Source organism: Ovis canadensis, chromosome 3 (genome assembly GCF_042477335.2).
Source record: "Ovis canadensis isolate MfBH-ARS-UI-01 breed Bighorn chromosome 3, ARS-UI_OviCan_v2, whole genome shotgun sequence".
Taxonomy (NCBI): Eukaryota; Metazoa; Chordata; class Mammalia; order Artiodactyla; family Bovidae; genus Ovis; species Ovis canadensis.
Genome location: NC_091247.1, coordinates 162703180 through 162719568, shown reverse-complemented (window position 1 = coordinate 162719568; position 16389 = coordinate 162703180). Strand labels below are relative to the sequence as shown.

General features: G+C 43.2%; 1 protein-coding gene across 4 annotated transcripts in view; it reads right to left on the bottom strand.

The window, feature by feature from the left end:
- Positions 1–16389, bottom strand: part of PPM1H (protein phosphatase, Mg2+/Mn2+ dependent 1H) — a 309775-nt gene that overhangs the window by 31372 nt on the left and 262014 nt on the right. For 3 of the 4 annotated variants that reach the window (XR_011255961.1, XM_069584754.1, XM_069584756.1), the window contains exon 9: positions 3328–3479. Coding sequence is in view for 3 of the 4 variants with exons in the window: in XM_069584754.1 (XP_069440855.1) it covers positions 3328–3479 (152 nt within the window). In the remaining variant the exon portion in view is untranslated. Of the gene's footprint in view, positions 1–3327; positions 3480–4003; positions 4103–16389 lie in introns of all 4 variants that reach the window. The other variant, XM_069584755.1, reaches the window with a different exon arrangement.

Below are 16389 nucleotides of genomic sequence, written 5' to 3'. Positions count from 1 at the left end.
TCATTCGTCAATGGACACTTCAGTGGCTTCCACCTTTTCGTTACTGTGAATAATGCTGCTATGAACATGCAGTACAAGTATCTGCTAGACTCCCTGCTTTCGTTTTTAGGGGTATATACCCAGGGGTGGAATTGGTGGATATAACTGTATGTTTAATTTTTTGAGGCATCTCCATACCGTTGTCCACAGAAGCTGTACCATTTTACAGTCTCACCAGTAATGTACAGGAAGTTTCCATTGCTTCACATTTTCACCAATACTTCTTATTTTCTCTTTGTTTGTTTTTAAATAGCCAGCCTAATGGATGTGAAGTAGTATGTCACTGTGGTTTGATTTGCATTTCCACAATGTGTTAGTTGTTTTAAAGAAACAAATTTTGGCTTTATCGTTGTTGTTTTTTTTGTTGTATATTTGTTCTTTTGTTATCTTTAACTTTTCTTTCCATTACTTTTCATGGGTTTATTCTGCTTTTTCATTCTTAATCTAGATGCTATTGTTGAAATAAGGATCACAAAACTGAATTTTTAAATTAGGACAGTTGTTTACTAATAGCCTGTACCCAGGAAAAGGACACACAGTCCACAAGCAGACAGCCATTCTTGCAGTTCCTTAGAACCCTGAAGTTATAAGAACTCTTTTGTACATGTTTGTGTAAGTCATGGGCAGAACTAGCTCAATAGGACAAATCAACCCTCTAGGTCTTCCTCTGAGAAACACTACCCTTCTCTATGGATATGGGACCTCTTTTTCTGTGATCAGGACCCTGGAACTTATGGGCAGGGTTCTTGTGATCAGGGGAACTGGGAGGTTGGGAAGGTTGGGAACGTGATTTTATGATATGGAAGAAATATAGTCATTTTTGGTGGGTCAAGGATGTATAGAGTTTTTACCAATGCGTAGCTCCTTAAATTAGGGGGACAAAGGCTTGAAATTCAGCCTTTGAAGTCTTAATATGTAGTATTCTTATTATTCAAACCCCAGTAATTTCCAATTTTTATTATAATTTTTGATTTGTAAGTTTTTTAACAGATAAACTTTTTAATAAAGAAGTTAATTTTCTTTCAATCCTATATAAAACAGTAGCAATTTAAAACTTTATTTCTGAAAGTAAAATATTCACATATGAACAAGTAACTGCAAAATTCATACTTCCAGGAAATCCAAAAAGACAAAAGGTGTTAACAGTGATTTGTAAGTTGTTTAGAAGTTTGTTTTTTAATTCAATGTGGGCTTTCTTTCCCTTGACCAGTTTGAAAATTATACTTTCTGTTCTTCTATTCATTTTCTTACTATTAAACACATTTAAAGTTAAACACTTATAATCTCTTTTCAAGTAGAACTCTAACATACTTTAGCTGATTACTATACCCACTGGCCAATTCATTATGCTCTTTTTATTCAGTATACTTTTTAACCTCACATTAGACATTCATATTGCTGTTTTACATAGTTAATGCATGTCTAAATATACCCACCTATTTACTCAATAGCTTAATAATCTATTTTACATCTCCATCTTCCATCTGGGGTTGTTTCCTTTTCTCATCTGAGGACATTCTTTAGAGTTTCTTCAGAGGAGGCTGGGTGGCAGTAAAATTTCTCAGTGTTTTTCTGCCTCAACAGGCTTTTACTTCCTCTTTTTTTGGTATTTTTAGTATATATAAAAAATCCAAAAAACTGGATCTTCTTTTCTTAGCTAGCTGAAGATATTACTCCATTGTCTTGACGTCTCTGTTGTTTTTGAAAGGTAAGCTATCAGTGTAAATGCTATTCTTAAATATCTATTTCATCTTTCTTTCTGACTGCTTTTAGTATATTTTTTTTAGTTCTTCAGTTTCATTATGAAATATCTACTTAAAATTTTCTCTTTATTTCTTCTGCTTCAGATCTGTTGGACTTTCTGCATCTTACGTTTAATATCATTCAACATTTCTGGATCGGAACTTGGTTTTTTTCTTCCCATTTTCTATAGTATTTCCTTTTGCACTTGTGTTTACGGCATCTTTAGGTCATCCTCCTGGTCTCAGTCTAATTTCATACTTTCTCTCTCTTTGTCTCTCCGAGCCATATTCTGGATTCTTCAGATCAGTTTTTCAGTTCATCAGTGCGCTCTTCAACTGTCTCCAGTCTGTTTAATCCACTGAGTTTTTAGTTCCTATTTTTATATTTTTCATCTCTAGAAGTTCCATTTTCTTATTTAAAAAATCTTTGCAATCATTTTATAGTCTCTTGTCCTTATTCATGTTTTCAATGCTTTTAAAAACATTTATGAAACATGTTAAAGTATTTATTTATATATTTTGGCTGATAAACCCAATAATGAAGTATTTACAGGTCCAACTCTGATATCTGTTGTTTCTGCTGGTTTTTACTCATGGTGACTTATTTCCTTGTGTTCTGAGTGAAAGATGTCTTTCTCTAGAGGGGATTTCTTTTTATTTCTGAGTTACCTAGGGTTGTTTAGAATAGTAACAGTACCATAATATTATTTGGAATCCCTACTTTAAGGTTTCTCTCCTTTCCCAATGTTTCTTGAAAGAAACTGTTCTCCAACAGATGGAAATCAATACTGGGAACATCTGCTATCCTTCTTACCAGGAGGATCACAAATTGGGTTATTCCCATTTTCAGAATATGAAGGAAGACTGTGAGGAAGACATACTGCTGAAATATCTCACAAAGAGTATTCTTTACTACTTGTATCTAGGTTTAATTTAAGGAGGATTTTTATTTGGCTGTGAAAGTAGGGAGTTCCCTAATTGCCTAGTGGTTATGATTCTGGGCTTTCACTGCTATGGCCCAGTCAGGGAACTGAGATCCCATGAGCCAAGCAGCATAGCCAAAAAAAGGAAAGAAAGAAATGTAGCCAAAAATCACAGGAAAAGAAACTTGTGTTTACCAGGGGCATAAATTGGGAGATTGGGACTGACATACACACAGTACTATATATGAAATAAACAGCTAATAAGAACCTATTATATAACATAGGGAACTCTACTCAACACCCTGTAATACCTATATGGGAACAGAATCTAAAAAAGAACAGTGGGTATATGTATTATACATATAATTGATTGACTTTGCTGTATACCTGAAACTAACAAAACAGTATAAATCAATTATATGCCAATAAAAATGTAAAAATAAAATGATTACTCCCAAAACACAAAAAAAGAAATGTAGTCCCTTTTGCAATTTAGTTACTAAACCATCTATCAGCTCATAAATGGTGAATCATAAATGATGAAAATTGCACGATTATCTATTTTATTCACATCATGAAACACCACTTGATTAACAACCCTCCAATCATGGAAATGCACAAACCTGTGAGGGTCATCTGGATCACAGTTAGGGAGAAACTGAGTGATTGCTTCCGCCACTTCTTCATTTGATAACACATCCCAGAGTCCATCAGTGGCCAAGATCAGCACATCATCTGCTCCATGCTCGTATTTGGAGAGATCATAGACTCTTACCTGAAAAGAACAGGAATACCCTACTTAAGAAGTTAGGAGCATATTATTCCCCTTAACAGACTGGCTTCTGATTTCCCTTCCCTTTTCTTGCCCAGCCCAGTGTTTCTTAAGTGTGCACCGCTTTGTGGCCAGGGGTAGCCTCCTTTGGAGACTTGCTGTGTAGACATTTGGGGCACCAAACACAACTGTAAATGACCCCAAGAAATTAATAGTTGCCAAGGAAGAAGTTAACTGAAAACGTAATGCCCGACACGTGGCTGGAACAATGACACAGATACGGCGGTAGCTAGCAGAGCAGCAGGAAGCTTGCTGCTTTCCTTTCTTCGTACATCCATCCCACAGACATTTATTAAGGGTCTGCTCTGTGCCAGATGCTCTAAGTATAAACAGCAGAATTCCCTGCTTCTGAGCTCTCAGTCTGTGAGAGAGATAAGTAAGGCCAGTCTAGGCTCCGTAGAAGCTGCTCTGCATGTATTGGTTTAGGTCTGCGGAGACACATTTTATTTCATGTCCTCACTTGATACCTTTTGGCTTGCCTTCTCTGAGATTCCTGGAGCTGGACTTGTCTCATGTAAGCATGGAGTTCTGATGCTGCACTTAGGTCTGAGGAGCCTCAATGTAGCCTAAATTACAAAGGACACATGCCAAGTGAGTGTCTTAGCAAACTTGAAGTCTTTCCTTATCTCTGGTACCTGAAATGACTTGGCTATTTCAACATCCCCCTTGATTCTTGGAAAAGAACAGAGTGACCTTAGCAAAACTAACTCTAATGAAAATCAAGCCTTACTTCTGTTAGGCCACCCTAACTGGTGCTAATGTTCACCCTACTTGGGTGGCACAGAAGGAGAAGAGTTGGGGATTTCATTGCAATGCCCTACTGATTTGACAGAATCAGCCCAGTCTGCACCCCCTCATGAACTGAGGACAAAGACACATCAATTTCATCAGTCTGCCAAGTCCTTCAACCTCATTTCATTATCCTGTTTTCTAAAAACAAGTCTAAGCGACAGCTGCAGGCCAGGGGAGGGCGGAGGATGGCATGTAGGCAGCTATCTCCGTGTCCCATCACAGAGTCACTGTCCTGTCATCTCAGATCTCGAGACCATACAATTCTAAGAGGCCTGCAGAATGTTCACATCCACATCTGTAAAAGCCAAGCCTCCTATATTTCAGGAAGGTTTGCCCAGGCCAGTGACACCCTGCTACAGGATGAACAGCCTACACCCAACAGCAGAAAACAACAAAATGCCCACACCTGCCCCAAAGTTTTTGGAGAAATGAGCTCAAATGGAAAATAGCCTGTGTGGCTGGTGAACAAGACAGCAACAATTTAGCTAATGGTACATACAGCAAGAACCTCGCTCGGGAGCATGGGGTGGGGGAAGAGCACTCATGGGAAGACTGGACTGGCTTTTAACATCTTCCTTTCAAAAGGCACACTCACTTCGGGGTAAGTTTATATTCTGGAGAACACACTGTGCCTTCTGGGGCCAAATTAAAGACAACAGGAGCGGGGATCTTAAATTTACAGCAAACTGGAAAGCCCCAGATGCCAGAATTCCAGCCTCAGGCCACTGAGCCCATGTGGTTCGATTTTCCCTCTGTAGCAGCAAGCAGACTCCCTCTGCTTAATCTTCTGTGGTTCCCGGGTGTCTTGGAACAGTGCTTCTGAAAAGTTAATGCACACAGCCATCAGCCAGGATCCTGATGAACGCAGCCTCTAACTCAGCGCTGGGGTAGGGCCTGCGAGCATGCACTTCTAATTCGTTCCGGTGTGATGCCGGTGCTGCTGGTCGTTGGACCACTTGGAATACTAAGGCCACCAAGAAGTCCTACTGGTTGGTAACAGGGAAACCAAGGGCTCCATATCTAGTAGTCTATCCCTTAGGGGAGGTCATAGCAAGGACAGCAAATGGCACTGCTGAGCTCCCACTTTCAAGTCCTGTCTCATGTGTTGTTACCTCTGCTATGCAATCACTTGGCTTATGAGAGACTGCTAGCTTCTTATTGGGGTATATCTACAAGAAATTTCTGTGATAATTTGAGCTCCCTAGGATTGAAAATGTCCCTTGTAAAGGGAGGAAGGGAGATGTGGGTGTCACGTGCTTGTAGCATCTTATATTTGTAGCTAAATACAAGATGCTACCTGCCTTCCAGCTTCTTTTAAAAGAGGTTTCATGGTGCAGGGAGTGGAGGAGGGAGGGTGTATGTGTATATGTATAGCCAATTCATGTTGTTATACAGCAGAAACTAACACAGTATTGTAAAGTAATTATCCTCCAATGAAAAGAACTTGCCAATCATTATTTCTGCCTGAAACTTATGAGATACTTTCAGCATATCCTTTCTGAGAAAAATGATGAAAAATTAAACTTAAATATATTTAAGAAGTCATGTAGTCATGTATGGATGTGACCGTTGGACCCTAAAGGAGGCTGAGTGCCTAAAAATTGATGCTTTTAAACTGTGGTGTTGAAGAAGACTCTTGAGAGTCCCTTGGACTGCAGAAGATCAAACCAGTCAATCCTAAAGGAAATCAGTTCTGAATATTCATTGGAAGGACTGATGCTGAAGCTGAAGCTCCAATACTGTGACTACCTAATGTGAAGAGCCAACTCACTGGAAAAGATCCTGATGTTGGGAAAGATTGAGGGCAGGAGGAGAAGGGGCAACAGAGGATGAGATGGATGGATGGCATCACCGACTCAATGGACATGGGTTTGAGCAAGCTCCAGGAGCTGGTGAAGGACTATGCAAGGCTAGCATGCTGCAGTCCAGGGGGTCACAAATACTCAGACATGACTAAGCAACTGAAAAGAGAGGCTTCTAGGGCTGAAGATAGCATCCGTTTCATTTCAGGACCTGGCCTATGTGTAGCGTGCCAAAGTCTCTTCAGGCGCTTTCTGCTGGCCCCCAAAGTGTGGAGATTCGAGCTGTTTTAAGTGGAAGTTGTCCTGCCTGCTACTCATGTAGAAATCTGGCCAACACAATGGGTGTGGGTTGATAAATAGAAACATGTTAGAAAATGTTCCTTTTCAGTTCCGTCAGAAAATTGAATCCTTCCCTAATTCCCCTATTCACATTTCCACACAACTCTCTAATGCAGTTTCCTTACCCAACATGAAAATCCCTCTCAATACCATTCTCCAAGCAATTTTTATGTAAATAATAAAAAGCTAGCCTCAACCCTATTCCCCAAGGCACTCCTCAATTAACATCCTTTTAGTTTTTTTTTTTAACTGCTACCCTTTGTTTCCTGCCCTTTAGCCAATTTCCAAAGGACTCTGCCAACTTTCCACTTACAGCTCGTGTCTTATACATTAACCTGCGATGCAGAACATTTTGTGAAAACCCCCTCAGCAAAGCTGGACTGCCGTGCAAGGCATCCCACTGCATGCTCATCCTCCCCAATAGCAAGGGTTTCAAAAGATTCCAGTGGGCTCTGGAGACCTGACCTTCCCTCCCTGGAGGCGCTATGGGCCCTCCTCCATCAGACCACACTCGCCATGCCAGAGAGCCCTGGTCAGCTCCTCAAATAGCTTCTTAATGTTCCAAGAAGCCCCACATCAAAAGTATGGGCTCAGAGGCCCCCTAGGACTCAGACACAAGGAGGACAGTCTGTGGGAGAGGAGAAGGGCGATTGGCAAAAGCCTCTGTGGGAAGGTCTGGGGAACACGGGCAGAACTCCTAGCGGCTCCTGCCCTTGTGCCCATCTGCCAAGAAAGGGAGGGACAGTCCATGGGCATCCTACAGCCCTTGCTGTTTCTCAGAGCCACTGAGAGGCGAGTCCTGGGTGGACCCCTCTGCCCTCCTGGATGCTTCATGCCATGTTTTTTGGGCATTGACTGTGTGCCAACCGTTGTGAACAAAAGTGACGAACGTCCTCACAACTTCTCAACAAGGTGTGACAGACACAAATAAATTACAATGTCAGATGATGACAGGTGCTTGAAGACAAATCAGGCAGGCTAAGGAGAGTGGCAGGAGAGCGCTTTCCGAAGACGTGGTCAAGGCAGGCGTCTCTGGGGAGGCACCATGTGAACAGAGGTCTGAAAGGTGACTTTCCACAGGACCCTTCCCATGGCTCCTCTCCTTCCTTTGGGGACTGTCACTCCCCCTCTGGTTGAAGTGTGTGCAGACAGTATCAGACTGGTGGTGAAGCGGAGAGGCTGAGGGGGACAGTCACCTCCACTGCCAGAGCAACCCTGAGGAAGATCTGAGAGCAGCCATCTCGCTTTCTCTTCCACGATCCTCTGCAGACGCAATTCCTTTCAGGGTCACTAACACAGTACTTGCCTATGTGTGCCAATCTACGTTCACCTGTCTGTCTCTTCTACATGAACAGCTATTCTCAAACTTTAATATGTTTTATGGATCACTTGCAGTACTCATAAAATTAAGATTCAAGGGCCCATCTCTGAAGATTCTGACTGTATAGATCTGAGCCCAGATATCAGGCTGTGTGCCTGGCAGGTCACTTCAGTCGTATCTGACTCTGCGATCCTATGGACTGTAGTCCGCCAGGCTCCTCTGTCCACGGGATTTTTCAGGCAAGCGTACTGAATGGGTTACCATTTCCTCCTTCAGGGGACCTTCCCGACCCAGGGATGGAACCTGCATCTCTTATGGCCCCTGCACTAGCACCACCAGCGCCACCTGGGAGCCCAGACTATGTAAAGAAGGGCAATTCCAAATCAAAGGGTGGGGACCCTCTCCTTGAAAACACAGTTTTAGGGCAGTAAGTTACCTCGGGGCAAGGTCCGAGTTGTCCTGTTTGTTTTTGCCCCCAGAACAGTGCCCAGATCCCAGCCTGTGGAACCATGCAGTAAGCCACCAAGGGAAGTGTTGCCCTTGCTGGGCATTTACACTTGTTCTTCTTACAGTGAAAACGCGAGAGCTGGTCAGCTTCTCTCTCCTGCAGAAGTCTACTTCGAGAGGTCAGAGATTCCATTCTGCACTTCTTCTGTGGGCCTCCCCATGTCTTTCAGAGAGTAAATCCCACTAGATTTTCAGGACATACTTACTCAGACAGAACAGTGTTAATCCCCCAGTCGCATCTGACTCTTTGTGATCCCATGGGCTGTGGCCTGCCAGGCTCCTCTGTCCATGGAATTCTCCAGGTAAGAATACTGGAGTGGGTTGCCATTCCCTTCTCCAGGGGATCTTCCTGACACAGGGATTGACCCTGGGTCTCCTGCATTGCAGGAAGATTCTTTACCACCTGAGCCACCAGGGGTTGTAAACATTTCTGTCTCAGCTGTTCCAGGTCTTAGTTGCAGCATGTGGGATCTAGTTCCCTGACTAGGGATCGAACCCAGGTCCCCTACATTGGGAGCTCAGAGTCTAAGCCACTGGACCACCAGGGAAGTGTTGGTGAGACAGAATAAATGGGAAGAAAGGAGGAAGAGAAAGAATTCAACATATAAGATCCATTCAGAAGACCCCCTAATCTCATGGTGACCCAACAATTTTAGCTTGTAAACTAATGCTCCCAGGCTGTCATCAAACTGTAATGTGCTGATATTTAAAAGAAGTAGCAGACTCTCCTTTTCTCCCCTCATCCTCAGGGAAGCTGCTAACAGACGAAAAGAAAAAAAAAAAAACAGCCTTGGGGGAGCAGGTAGAAGTCCAAGGGCACCAAGGGTTGTGGCTAATGTGCCCCTGAATGAGTCAAGTGCTCATGGCTCTCACAGCCCCCACCTCCCCTTCAAGAGCAGCTGCTGCTGCTGCTGCTGCTAAGTCACTTCAGTCCTGTCCGACTCTGTGGGACCCCATAGACGGCAGCCCACCAGGCTCCCCCATCCCTGGGATTCTCTAGGCAAGAATACTGGAGTTGGGTTGCCATTTCCTTCTCCAATGCATGACAGCGAAAAGGCAAAGTGAAGTCGCTCCGTCGTGTCCGACTCTTAGCTAGAGACACCCTTACCTTTGTTACCAGCCCCTGCTTTGCAGGGGAGCTGGGGACAAACAACTTCAATATAGTACCTCCCACAGTGCTAAGTCGGACACTGTGTCAGCACATGTCTAATATTTGTTCGCTTCTCTACTCTATCACTGATGACCTTTCAGTGGCCTGTTCAGAGAGCTCATACTACTGTAAGCTGATGCTGCTTCTTGAAGCCACTCTGAAAAAGAATCCATCAATTCTTCCATTTGCCAGATCTTGGCTGCTCCGCTCTGATGTCCTCACCACTTTCACATCTTTATCAGCTCAGCAAATTCTCCAAACCCTTTTTCCCTTTTAAGTACTCAAAGGAGGACGGGATGTTCCCGCAGCTCAGGCCCTGCTGTCTGCAGAGGCAGGAGCCCTCCCTGCCTGGGTGATGAGAAGCCCTCACGTCTGGTCTCTACTTCTAACCAGTCTTGGGCTTGAGACAGGTCATTTATTTATTTAGCCCTCAGTTTTCTCATCCCTGATGTCACTGTTTAAAAATTGAGAAAACTAAAAGACAAGAAAAATAAATATTATAACACCTGTTCTACCTTTCTCACAAAGCTATTGTCAAGATCAAAGGAGATGATGTGGAAGGAACTATAAATTCTTTCTAATGCATGACATGTTTGGTTTTTTTTTTAATCTTTTGGCTGTGCTGCATGGCATGTGGGATCTTAGTTCCCTGACCAGGAATCAAACTTGTGCCCCCTGAATTGGCAGCATGGAGTCTTGACCACTGGACCACCTGGACCACCAGGGAAGTCCCAGCATGCTTTTGTGATTTATTTATTATTTGGGGGCTCTGAAAGTAAGCTAGTTGGTAGAAGGAGGTGAGTTAAGAGTGGGCTCAGGGAACCTGGGTCTCACTTAAAATGGCAGCGATTGGGACTATTAATCCTGTTTTGGCAGACAAGCCAGGTGGCTCCCAAGGTAAAGGCTGCTAGTAGGTGGTGGGAACTAAGAAGAGTACAAATTCTCTTCCTTTCCACCCTCTGTGGCCAATGAACCCAGAAGCTCAACCTGCAGAAGTCTGAACATGGCATTTGTACCAGAAGAAAATAAAACTCTAGCATATTTCATCACAGTTCAACAAACTGAGTAGATCCTTTCAATACGGGCATTCTGGCAGGCTACCAAGACTGCACCCAAATTCTCGGTTGTGATTCCATCTATACTAGATGATGTCATGAAGAAATACACACTGAACTTGGGTTTGAGACCAAGCTCTGCCCTTAGTAGTTAGGTAACACCACTTTATGCATTCACATTTTAAAGCTTCTTGACAACCTGCCAGGAATACAAAATGAAGAAGTGCCGCTTAATCAGATGGGGAGTGTCAGGGAGGAGGAATTTGGGCATCACGTGCCGTACATGGAGAGGGAAATGCAGGGGGCCAACGCCTCGGGATGACAGAGGGGGCTGGTGGGCTGGAGCGGCTCTAGGTATTTTAGTTTGGCTGGAAGTAATGTATTTCCACTGGGGATGGGTGAGGGGCGAGGTTTCTCAAATCTTCAGTGTCTCCCTTTGTGAAAGGAAAGGTTAGGACAAGGTGGCCACTGGGGATGCTAAGGGCTCAAATATTCCCCAACTCTTCCATCATAGGATGAGTTAGACCTGGATGGGAATGACCACATGACCTCAGAGTATCTGGCTGCAAATGAATGAAGGGACATTTAAGTATGACCAATATGTTGCCTAGTATCCCAGAAGAGCTGACTCATTTGAAAAGACCTTGATGCTGGGAAAAATTGAGGGCAGGAGAAGAGGACGATAGAGGATGAGATGGCTGGATGGCATCACCAACTCAATGGACATGGGTTTGGGTGGACTCCGGGAGTTGGCAATGGACAGGGAGGCCTGGCATGCTGTAGTCCATGGGGTCGCAAAGAGTCGGACACGACTGAGTGACTGAACTGAACTGAACCCCAGGAGAACCTGGTTGCTGTGGCTGTGGGTATAATTTTCTATGTAAAATGCACCAGATATTCTTGAGGTTTTATTTTTTGGGGGAGTCTACTGACAAAATAAACCTTTGACTTTTGAGGGTGGCTATCATCTAGTAGGGGATTCCCACGTGGCTTGGTGGTAAAGAATCCACCAGCCAATGCAGGAGATGTGGGTTCATTCCCTGGGTCAGGAAGACTCCTGGAGAAGGAAATGGCAACCCACTCCAATATTCTTGCCTAGGAAATCCTATGGACAGAGGCACCTGGAGGGTTACAGTCTACAGGGTTGCAATAGCGTTAGACACAGCTGAGCATGTGCACACACACCAATAGCTGAAAAACCTTCTAAACCAGCTGAAATATTAGGTAGGATAGACAGTCTGAAGTGGTACCCAGTGCCTGGCTGTGATAGCTAAGGCTTTCATTTCCTCCACATGAGGCCAGAACTTTATAACTCAGAGAAGTAAGCTAGAAGAAGGAATCTCCTTTACATATGGAGGTGGGGGGGTGGTGGAGAGGGACTCTCCTATCTTCTACTCCTTTCTCTAGAATTCTAATGGCTTGTTCACCACTGAATCAAAGATTCATTGAATGGATCAGTGAACAAATGGACTTGAATCTAGCTTGTTAGTGATCTAAGAAATACATTTCTGTTCATTAAAATGCCCTGTTTGCCTGAGATAATTTTGGTTTCTGCTGTTTTCCCAGCATAATTATTAACAGCATCCCCACTGACTCTCAAAACTGTCCTGGTTGAGAGAGTTAAGTTACCTAGTCTCCTGGTGCATAAATAATTAAACAGTCACTGTTCTTTATTCTGGTAGCTGCGCTTTGTAACCACTGGGACTGAACCTAACCACAGTGTGTTACTACTTCACAGGACTTACTCCACAATAGCAAGATTTCAGTGTTCTCAAGTGAGCAGAGCAGGTTACTGTGTCTCTTGCCTTAGGAGAGAAACCCAATCACCCCTGGTAAGCTATGAGGCACCTGCCATGTGACGAAGTCCCCCACAAGCAGCCCAGGTCTAGGCAGACCCGTGGGTAGTCGGAGAGTGAGGTGTGCAAGAGCCCTAGCCTAGCAGCCTAGCACCACAGGCACAGAGAGGACGAACCATGCCATCCAGGACTAGGGCACGGATGGCCTCAGGACCACAAAACGAAAGTTCCGGAAACACTGGAGAGCAGTATGACAGTTTCTCCAGGAGCGGTCTCTGGATCACCTGCTTCAGAGCTGTCTAAACATGTGAAACCCCTAGGACCTCCGCCCTAGACCTTGCGAGTCAGGTTTTCAGAAGTGGATTCCAGGCTCCACATTCTTTAACAAACTCCTCAAACTACTCTTATCTGCCTGAAACAATGAAAGTGAAAGCTGCTCAGTCGTGTCGGACTCTGCAGTCTTGTGGACTGTACCGTCCATGGAATTCTCTAGGCCAGAATACTGGAGTGGGTAGCCTTTCCCTTCTCCTGGGGATCTTCCCAACCCAGGGATCGAACCTAGGTCTCCTGCACTGCAGGCAGATTCTTTACCAGCTGAGCCACAAGGGAAGCCTGTGTTAATAGAATAAATTAATGTGAAAAAGGTACTCTGTGTTTAACTGAAACATTCAAGTGAAATTATTATTGTTCAGGAGAGGATCAGAGGATCTCCAGTGAGAAGAAATGTTTGACAGAATGTACAGGTTGGCTCCTCTGTGTGACCACAAACGTCATGAGTTGCCAAGCTAGATTATTTGGTGTGTGTCCAAGTAAATTTCAAATTCTGGTTTTATTCAAATCGCTTGTTGGCAAATCTCGAGACACTTGCCAGTGGGAACCATCCATATGGATGACACATGGGTGCATCACAAGTGATTTTTTTAACAACTGGACTGGAAATGCAAATGTCACAGATGCAAATGGACAGGCTAGGGCATGAAGTCTCTCCCGCACGTAAAGTCAGATGGTGCTGGAACTGCAGAAAGCAGCTCTATACACCCTTAACATGTGACTGTTGCCCCCCAGACATTTTCAGAATGCTGATAGTGATGGGAAGAGGGTGTAAGACTCCCCAAGGGGGCATCAACCCAACTGAGAAGGCAGATGTGTGAGATGCTGTACACGTGGGACCAGAGAGGAGGTTCCAGAAACTGCCCACAAAGCTGAACTCACAGAACAGAGAGTAGAGAGGCGCTTGCCGGGGGAAGGGGTGGGGAGAGAAATGGAGAGAAAATGGTCAAAGGGCACACTCTTGCAGTTATAAGGTGAATAAGTTCTGCCGATCCAAAGTATAGCACGGTGATTATAGTTAAATATCTGTATATAGTGTATTTTATATACTATTGGTTGGCCAAAAAGTTCATTTGGGTTTTTCTATAAGATGTTACGGAAAATCATGAACAAACTTTTTGACCAGCCCAATATATATAATACATATTGTTAGTGTTTAGTCACTAAGCCACGTCTGACTCTTTTGCGATCCCGTGGACTGTAGCCCGCCAGGCTCCCCTGTCTGTGGGATTTCCCAGGCAAGAATATTGGGGTGGGTTGCCATTTCCTTCTCCAGGGATCGAACCCACAGCTCTGTGTCTCTTGCACTGGCAGGCAGATTCTTTACCACTGCGCCACCTGGGAAGCCCCACATACATACATATAAATATATATATTATATATAATATGTGTGTGTGTATATATATATAAAATATGTGTGTAATACTGTATTATATACTTAAAAGTTGCTAAAAGAGTAAACCTTAAATGTTCTCAGCACAGGAAAGGACTAGGAATTATGTGATGTGATAGAAGTGTTAGCTAATACTACTGTGATAATCATTTTGTGATAGTTGATCCTCAAACAACTAGGGGGTTAGGGGCACTTATCCTCTGCACAGCTGAAAATCTGCATATAGCTTAAATAGTCAGCTCTCTCTGTGGTTCCTCCATATCTGTGGTTCAATCAAACTCGGACTGTGTAAGAACTGTAGTGTTTACTACAGGGAAAAATCTGTATAAGTGGACCTGTGCATTTCAATCTCATGTTGTTCAAGGGTCAACTGTATATAACACATCAAAACACTGTATATCTTAAAATTATACAATGTCATATGTCAGTTCTATCTCAATAAGACTGGAGAGGAAAAGGTGCGAAATACAACTGCTCTCAACTATCAAAATATCCTTAGATAGAACTCAGCATTTTCCTTTTGTACAGGGGGATCCACTGTTATGAAGGTCTGCAGGTTATACAATTTGGGGAGTTTTTCCAGCTTTGTGGAGAAATAGTTGACATATATCACTGTATAAATTTAAGGCAGATGATATGATGGTTTGATTTATATATTGTAAAATGATAACCACAATAGGTTCAACTAATATCCACCTTCTCATATAGATGCAATAAAAAGAAAAGAATAAAAGAATTAAGAGGAAAAATTATTTTTTCTCCTTGTGATAAGACCTCTTAGGATTCACTAACTACTTTCCTATATATTGTACAGCAGTGCTAACTATAGTCATCATGTTGTACATTACATCCCTAGTATTTATTTGCCTTGTAACTGGAAGCTTGCACCTCTGATCACCTTCTTCTAATTCCCCCTCATCTCCATGGCTGGTAACTACAGTCTGATCTCTTTTTCTATGAGTTTTGCTGTTGTTCACTCCCTAAGTCATGTCTGACTCTGGGTGAACACATGGACTGCAGCACTCCAGGCTTCCCCGTCCTTCATCATCTCCTAGAGTTTGCTCAGACTCATGCCCTTTGAATCGGTGATGCCATCCAACCATCTCATCTATGAGTTAGATTTTTTGTTGTTGCTGTTTTTTTTTTTTTTAGATTTCTCATGTAAGTGAGATAATATAGTATATTTTTCTTTATGGGAAGCTCTCTTTAAGAAAACGAATACAGAACTTCCCTGGTGGTCCAGTGATTAAGAATCCACCTGGCAATGCATGGGACATGGGTTTGATCCCTGATCTGGGAAGATCCCACATACTACAGAGCAACTAAGCTGCACACCACAACCCTAAGGCCACGTGCCTAGAGCCCATGCTCTGCAGCAAGAGAAAGCGCAGCAATGAGAAGCCTGCACGCTGCATCTACAGAGCAGCCTCCACCTGCAGCAACCAGAGAAAGCCTGTGCGCAGCAACAAAGATCCAGCACACCCAAAACTAAATTCAGTAAATACCTGAATTTTAAAAAGAATACAGGAATAATTATGAATACAAGATGCTGATGAGACTGCTTATTGGGAATAAGAAAAGAAACTGCAACAAATTGCTGACATCATGAAAAATGAGGTCCTTTTCTTTTGAGGAATGCTTATAAGGAAATGATTTCTGATTGTAACCTTGCCTCTCCTCACCACAAAGAACTGTCTACCTCTCCTGGGAACAACAAGAGGCTCAAAGAGGGCTGCTCTGGGTGAAGAACACTGATACTTACATTTAATTAATTAGCATCTTTGTAAATCTGCCTCTACACTGCAAACTAGATTTCCTTTCCTAATTAATTAGCTAATGCATCAACATTTATTAGTTTGCACTGGAAAGACAGATGATGATTAATCTTCAAGATTTCACAGCAGGTATATTCAAAATGGATAACTAACTACGACCTGTTGTATAGCACATGGAACTCTCCTCAGTGTTATGTGCCAGCCTGGATGGGAGGGGGTTTTGAGGGAGACTGGATACAGGTATATGTGTGGCCGAGTCACTTTGCTGTTCCCCTGAAACTACCACACTATTGTTAACTGGCTGTACCCCAATACATAATACAAAGTTTAAAGTTTGAAAAAAAAGAAAAAAGATTTCACTGTGGGGAGGACACTTCTGTAGGAAGGTGATGGTAGAAGGTCTCCAAAATGCCATCAAGGCCTTCCTCCCTGGACAAGCATGCTGCTCTTCCCATCAAGAGCAGATTCTGGTTTGCACCTTGTTTTATATCCCTGGATATGTTCCAGTGTCTCCTGGTTTATAGTCTATGTGAACCTGAATATAATTTGTATCCTACTGTTGTGTGAAAATTGTGCATGCTAAGTTGCTTCAG